General features: G+C 49.4%; 1 protein-coding gene across 1 annotated transcript in view; it reads left to right on the top strand.

Annotated features, from left to right (window-relative positions):
• The window catches only part of RBP1 (retinol binding protein 1), a 29,735-nt gene extending 22,478 nt beyond the window's left edge, over nt 1-7,257 (top strand). The window contains 2 exon segments of the mRNA XM_019663907.1: nt 5,042-5,143; nt 7,021-7,257. Of these exon segments, the coding sequence (XP_019519452.1) occupies nt 5,042-5,143; nt 7,021-7,074 (156 nt within the window). The 3' untranslated portion in view covers nt 7,075-7,257.
• Nucleotides 7,258-7,484: the final 227 nt, after the last annotated feature.

Here is a 7,484-nt window from a genome sequence, read left to right on the forward strand (position 1 = left end):
GAAGGAGTTCCTAAAACACTTAACCACGATGGATGACGTGTCCCTCGCTGCTTCCCAAAACCTCCATGTCGTGATTACCGTTACCTAGTGCCTCATCTGCCAGCCCTGTGCATTCGATGTATTTTTCTCTCATCCTCAGCACAGCCTGGTAAAGTAGACCTTTTGATTATCTAATGTGACACAACAAACTACCCCAAAAGCGAATAACTTAAAACACCAGCCATTTATCCTCATGATTCCATGGGTTGATTGGACAGTCCTTCTGCTCCATGGGACTGCACTCAGCTGAAGGCTCGGTTGGGGGTCAGTCCTCCTGCAGTGATGTCTCTCCTCCTCCTCCAAGTCTTCTCCACGTGGCCTTTCTCTCCAGTAGAATAGCCCAGACTTCCTCCTTAAAGCACAGCAGCTCAGTTCCAAGAGGGACAGTTCCGAGAGGAGATGCCCCTTCAAGTGCTTGTGAATGCACTGCCTGCATTGTGCTTGCTAATGTCCCATTGGCCAAAGCACATCACACAGCCGAGCCCAGAGTCAGTGTGATGGGGGGTGACTATCACGAAATAATCTGCACAGTAGGTACCATTAATCCCTCTTTTGTAGATAAGGGTACTGAGGCCCAGAGAGGTCAAGCCCCTTGCCCAAAGTCATTCTGCCTAGCCAGGAACAGAGGGCCCAGGTCTGTTGCCTTCAGGAAACGTGTTCTTTGCTGACAATACTGGGTCAACTGATGCAGTTGGAGGGTGTACAGTGGGGGAGGGGCAGGGGCCAGGAGCCCAATGTAAATGACGGCTGAGCTTCCAGGCCTCTTTAACCCAGAGGACGGCCCTGCAGATTTCCCTGGCCCACCTGGAGAGTGCTCTCTCTGACGGTTCCGCCCAGCAGGTCAGAGCCATGGGGCTGTGTGAGGCCACAGGCGGCCCTGAGAGGCATTGAAAACACGTTCCAGGCCACAGTTTGCAGTCTGGCTCTGTGGCCCCTTCCCCCAGCCTTGTTCCTCTCCCGCCTTAACTCTAAGATGGCTTCTGCAGCATGGCCTTGCCTGTCCTTATTCACTATTTGGAATGCCTCCCATTTTAAAAACTAGTTGATGTTTCCTATGAGAATGAGGAGCCCTCCTGGGCACTGCAGCCTCTGCTTCCCCTAATCCCAGCACCTACCACACTGGGCACTTCTCCATCTGCCCTCCTCTGCAGTGACCTCTACAGCGCAGGGGCCTTTAGGACCCATCGCTGGCTCTCCACACCCAGCAAAGACTGGATTGAACATAAGAGTATTCCTCCTGGGGACTGCTCCAAGTCTTAGCACAATGCTCTTGTTTTTTTCTGCAGCCCCCAAAGATTTTAGCAGACATCCACTGGGTGTCCTGCCCTGGGCTGAGAAACAAGGGGACACTGAGTCAGGCAAAGCCCATGCTCCAGCCAAAATTCTTTCCCTCAATAGCTGGGTGACATTGAGAAAGTCACTTAACGTCTCGGAGCTCAGCCTCCCTGTATATCCAATTCAGATAAGAGTAGCCTGTTCTGTCCAATTCATCAGGATCAGAGTCAACAGGAACTCGAGGTTGAGAATGTGTCTCCTTTGGAAACTGGCATAGCCTTTGTGTGTTAGGGATCCTTGTCATTAAGGGATCTGATTTGTAGAGCTCTAAGAAAGGATTCTCTACACCCAAAGAATCTCCCGCTCCTTGCATCCTTAGTCTATCACAGTGCCTGAAATTCTGCCATCCAGCGTTCTATGGGTAAGGTATTTTTATTATTTATATCCAAAAGGTGCCAAATGACCTGGAAAGGGTGATGCGTGAGCCTGGGTGCAAAGCCTGCTTTACCATTAATGAACGTGTGTGTCACACTCATTCTGACACTGGTGTTGGAAAATAAATAGGGGTGAGCTTTCTGAAGGCGAAGTTGGCAATACTTAACCAAAAGCCTTAAAAATATGCACACTCTTTCATGCAACAATTGTTCCTCTGGAAATTTATTCTAAAGAAACGATGTGTTCAAAACTCTGTATACAAGGAAGTCTTAGTTCTAGTAGCACAGAATTGTAAATACCCTAAATGTCCAAGAATAGGTAATTGGCTAACTAATAATATGTGTGTACAGTGACGTACTCCCAGGACCAGCTCTGGGGGCCTGTGGTCAGTGCAGTCGCACAGGGTCCCAAGCTCAGAGGGCCCTGATGTCACCATCATAATATTCTTAATTTTTTTTTAAAAAAGGAGTCCCTTATTTTCATTTTGTGCTGGGCCCCCCACAAATGATTAGCCATTTCCTAAATATTATGTAACCATTAAAATAATGCGTGAAGAGAATATTTGTTGAAGTGGAAAATTAATGAAGAAACCATAAATGATGCAATCATAATTTTTTAAAAACAGAAACACACACACACACACACACACACACGTGGACACTTTAGTCAATGTTGCTCAAGCAGTAGTTCACCGTAATCAGAAGTGTCTGGACGCTGATGGTAACTACTTTGAGCTCCTCTTGTAATTGCAGAAGTCAAACATGACTTGTATTCATCCTTTGTTATTAGTATATATTGAGTATTACAATTTTAATAGGTTTTCCCTTTCTTAAAATGTGTATACATTTTTTGGGGCACCCCCGGTATATATATATTTCAATGACTAGACAGAAGTACAACAAAATGTTACAGTAATTATCTCTGAAGCAGCAAGATCACAGGTATTATTTTTATTACTGTGTTCTTCTTTGAGCATTTCTTGTTTTCCGGTACAGACAGTGTGAATGTACTCATTGACTCTCGTATTTCCGACAGAGGCAGAAGTGTGTATATCGTAGCTGAGAAGCAGCAATTCTCTCTTGACCTCCGATTGAGTCTGGAGCCCTCAGTGTGCAGACTAGACTTCTGGATAAACACATGAAGAGAAATTTAGTTGATAAGGAAGCCACATGTTCGTAGGAGCTCCTTGAAGTCAAGAACTGTCTGATTTCTCTTCCCTTCCCAGGCCAGGCATGGACAAGGCGCCTAGTGACCGGACATCATGTCTTGTGGCCTGAGGTCATTAGTAGTGTTTGCCCATGACACACCTCGCTGGACATTAACATCATTATGTTCTGACTTGGAGGTGGGACCTTCTGTCTGGCTTGGGGCTGGACATGTGCCCTGAGTGATCTCTGGACCAGGGAGAGGAGCCACCCCCAACCCAAGTCCTCCTGTGTCCCATCTCCTTCTGGGAACAGGCTCCAGGATCAGAGGTCGGATTTATTTCTGTGCAAAGCTTGGGAAACACACCTGGCTCCACCTGCCACACTTGTGCATGTGTTTCATTGCAGGCGTCATCCCAGCAGCAGAGGGCAGTAGCGATCAGCAAGCCCAGGATAGAGATGGGTTGGGGAGGTAGGGAAAGGTGGTCCTTCTATAAAGAGTGGCCCCACTCACCCCATACCCCTTTCTCAGGTTTCTCCTTCTCTCCAAAATCCTTATCTGGCTGTTGCTGACTGTCCTGACTCAGCTGAGCAATGCCAAGAACACAGGACTCTTAGAGCCTTACCTCTGTAAAGCCAGAGCCTCTGAGGTAATGGCCTCTGACCCCCTTTTATATGACAGAGGGGAACACTGGGGCCCAGAGAAGGGACTTACTCAGAGTCAGACAGTGAACAAGGAGCAAACGGAGTCCTAAAGGCTACAGAGGGAAGTTAGAGCTCATAATGTGGAGTTGCCCCATACAGAAGGGTTGTTCAAAGGAAGGCAGGTGGCTGCAAATAGGGGAGGTACCCACTGCACCTGCACACATGTCCCAGTGTAGACCCAGAGCTCCTGGACTGTCTCACCCCTAAATTCCAACACTCTGAGCCCAGTATTTCCGGGTAGGCCCTTGCCACTCCAATAAGGCTGTGATAGCTCCTGTTGGCACAGGCTGGGCCTCCTGCTATCTGCCTTCCCTTCAGCACACTTCGCACCTAGCAGGACACCCAGTGATCAAGGAAGATGTGAGGGCTCAAAGGTGGTGGGTGGGGAGCACCAGCAGGGCAGGAGGCTTCCTCCTGTTTCTCCCATGGTTCCCTGGAGCCCTTCCAAGGAGCTTCCTGAGCACGTCTCCTGGACACAAATGTGCTGTCCCGTCTCTATGCTTTCATCTCGTGGTGGTCCCCCAAGAAACCCTTTCCCCAGCACCATCTTTCCTCTGTTTCAACTCCATTCTTCTGTCCTTCAAGGCCCAGCTCTGGTACCTCCTCTTCCCAGAACCTCCCTTCTCTTTCATCTGGGCTCCTGCAGCCTCTGGGCTCTAACTGGTGACACTAGGCACCTAGGAAAACGCAGTCCAGTTAGGAGGGGGACTTCAGAGACCCACAGGTCTGTGTTCTGACCTGGCTCTGCCATTGACCATCTGGATGAACTTGGCAAGTCCCTTAACCTGATCTGTAAAACAGAGATGCTAATCCATGCTCCAAATGGACAGGCAGGAGGGTTTAGAGACAGCACAGGGAGTGCCTGGAAGAGCTGCCGTTCATACCTGCAGTTGGTTGTTTATATCTGAGGTCGTTTTCTGTGAGATGAACAGCTCTGTGAGGGCACGGGTGGGGTCTTCTTTGTGTCAAAACTTTGCAAATGTTGAAACAATGAATGAATGAGTGAGTGAATGAATGAATGAATGAATGAATTCTGGGGCTAGGCAGGGAGCTCTGTGAAGCATGCCTCTCCCCAGCAAGATGCAGTACAGCAGCCTGCACGCCCCCCACACCCAGTGTGCGCTGAGCCCTCGGAAGCTCATCCTCCCTTCCCAGCCCTATTTTCAGCCATTGCACTCAGAGCCCCACTCCAATGACTTTTCCCTCTTCTAATTACCCTTTTAAATGAAATTTATAAAGGTTTCTGTAAATTGTAAAGCTGATTTGCATATTTTAATAAGAGTACGTGATGGACAGGGAGTATTAGGCTGCAAATATTCTGTAATGAAATTGACTCGAGCACACCCTGGATTATCAAGGTTGGGGCCTCCCCTCCCCAAGCCTCCAGGAGCTGCGTACTCAAGACTAACAACTGTGGTGTTTGTTTTTTTTTTGCATGGCAGACCACGGTGAGCTGGGATGGGGACAAGCTCGAGTGTGTGCAGAAGGGTGAGAAGGAGGGACGCGGCTGGACCCAGTGGATTGAGGGTGACGAGCTGCACCTGGTAGGTTTCTGGGGTTGGGGGGACGTAGGGCAGGCCAGGCTGGGCCCCAGAGGCCCTGGTCACTGTTGAAGTCTGGATGGACCCTGAAAGAATGCCTATATAGCTGGGCTTGGCTCTCCTCTGAAGTTTCCCTTCCAAGGGCCTGGAGAAAATGGTTGAGTGACTTTAAAAACTGAGCTATGTGTTCTCAAGATCTAGGCTGACCCGGTCGTCCAATCAGAGGGAGGAGGTGAGCAGGTGCATGTGCTAATCTGCTAGGCATCAGACATGGAGCTAAATTAGCCCTTTTGCATTCTGTATCTGCTGACTAGTCTCCCAGCAGTCCCGTGGGGCAGGTACTGTTACAGTTCCTATTTTTAAGGTGAGGACATGGAGGTTCACATCCAGGTTACACAGCTAGAGAATGGCAGAACTAAATTTGGTCCCAAATGATGTCTATTTTCACCATACCAAATTGTGGCGGACAAGAACCGAGGAGAATTCTCTAAGCTTCTCTAAGACATGATCTCAACAATCTATGTCTAGAGAGGAGAAGCGTTTCTCAGCTCCAGTGTGGGCCCCACTCACCCTGTCCTCCAGCCTGGGACCTCTGGTCAAAGCCACTTCTACTCCATCTATCGTTTTGGAAAAGCATGTGCAAATCCAGAGTAGAGGCCTTAGCCCCTGGAAGGCTAAACGAAAATGTGTCCCCTGAAAGGAGGCCTCCCATCACTCCTTCTGCCTCCAGGTACTCCCCAACTACCTACCTCCTGAGAAAGGAGTCCGGTCCGGTGACCTGGGTTCTAACCCTGACTCACTTGGTGCCTTTGGGTAGGTGCCTTCCTTCCCTCAGCCTCGTCTGCAAAATGCCATCCTACCACATGGGGTTCTGCAAAGATCAGGGCCGGCAGGAGCTCTGGGATGGACATGTGCATCCTGAGAAGAGGCACAGGGGCGTTATTTCAGAGGCAGCTTAGGATACAAAGAACCTGGGCTGCGATGCCCGACCTTTAGCATCTCCTCCGTGGACCTCTACTTCCTCAACTGGAGAGCAATAAAGGTAGATTATGTGATCTCCACGGGCCCTTTCAGCTCAAGAGTTCTGTGGCTTTGTGCCAGAGACTGCAAACTAGGGGCCACAGGTCTTTTATCTGGCCATCATTGGACTTCGAACTTCTTTAACCAACAATTTAAAAATTACAAGATGCCACATAAATATTCTGATTTCCAGCCTCCTTAAAAAAAAACAAAAAAAAAACCTTGGAAGATGTGACAGCACTGTGCTGTCATTCCCCCTGGCGGCACTCAGCAGGGGCTGCCCTGTGGGCAGGGCATGGGCTTTCCTGGCTATATTTTAGTACTATCTGGCCTCTTTCAATAATAGCAACTTCAGTGCTCCAGCCACTGAGGTACTGATACAAGTGGCCTAGCTGGGCCCAGGCATTTTTCAAACTCCCGAGGTAACTTAAACTTGCAGCTGAAGCTAGGAAACACCATGCTAGTTTACAACCCTAGTCTGCAGCGACTTATTGAGCCCTTTAGGGGTCGAGCCTTGTATCTGGCCCTGATTTCTTCCCTGCCTGGGCACAGACTCTCCTGGGACCAGGCCTGAGGTTCTTAAAGCCTTTTGGCCCCTTGAGAGAGAGGGGAGGCATCAGAGGATCCTACTGGTCAGCTCTGAGCCACGTCTGTTTCCCAACCAGCTCTGTCTACAGGCCGAAACAGAGACCAGTCTCCACTGATCCAGTTCAGCTGACTTTCCAAGGAACAGGTTAGTTCAAACCAACTCTTGGGAAAAATAGCAGTCACTGAGTATTTTCAAAGTTCCTGGCCCTAGATCACCAAGCCCCAAGTGTGACCTTGCTCTGGCCGATGACAAGCATCTGCTTTTGTTTCAGGAGATGAGAGTGCAGGGTGTGGTCTGCAAGCAAGTATTCAAGAAGGTGCATTGAAGCCTGGGCAGGCCTTGGTCTCCAGGAATGAGCGGCATGGACGTGTGGGCCAGGAAGCCCCTCTGCACAGCGTGGGGCAGGAATGTCTAGCCACCCCCACGTATCTGTTAGCAGTCTTTCTTGGCTTTGTCCCTTTTCCTTTTCTTAAAACAAAGCCATCCAATAAAAGTGATTTCTGCTCGAGATGTCTGTTTGGGAGGAGCTTCAAAACCCCGCTGTGCTCACTGGGCTTCTGAAGTCAGCCTCTCCTGATGCCAGCCCTGCACAGAAGGGAGAACTTTAGCCACTAAATGCCTACAGATTCAGTCATGACATTATACCTGTGCAGTCTTTCCCCAGGGCAGAGGCTTGGGCCTGGGGGGTGTGGCCTAACGTTCAGTCATCTATGTACCTACCACATTACGTGTCCA

This window comes from Hipposideros armiger, unplaced genomic scaffold (assembly GCF_001890085.2).
Source record: "Hipposideros armiger isolate ML-2016 unplaced genomic scaffold, ASM189008v1 scaffold_410, whole genome shotgun sequence".
Classification (NCBI taxonomy): domain Eukaryota; kingdom Metazoa; phylum Chordata; class Mammalia; order Chiroptera; family Hipposideridae; genus Hipposideros; species Hipposideros armiger.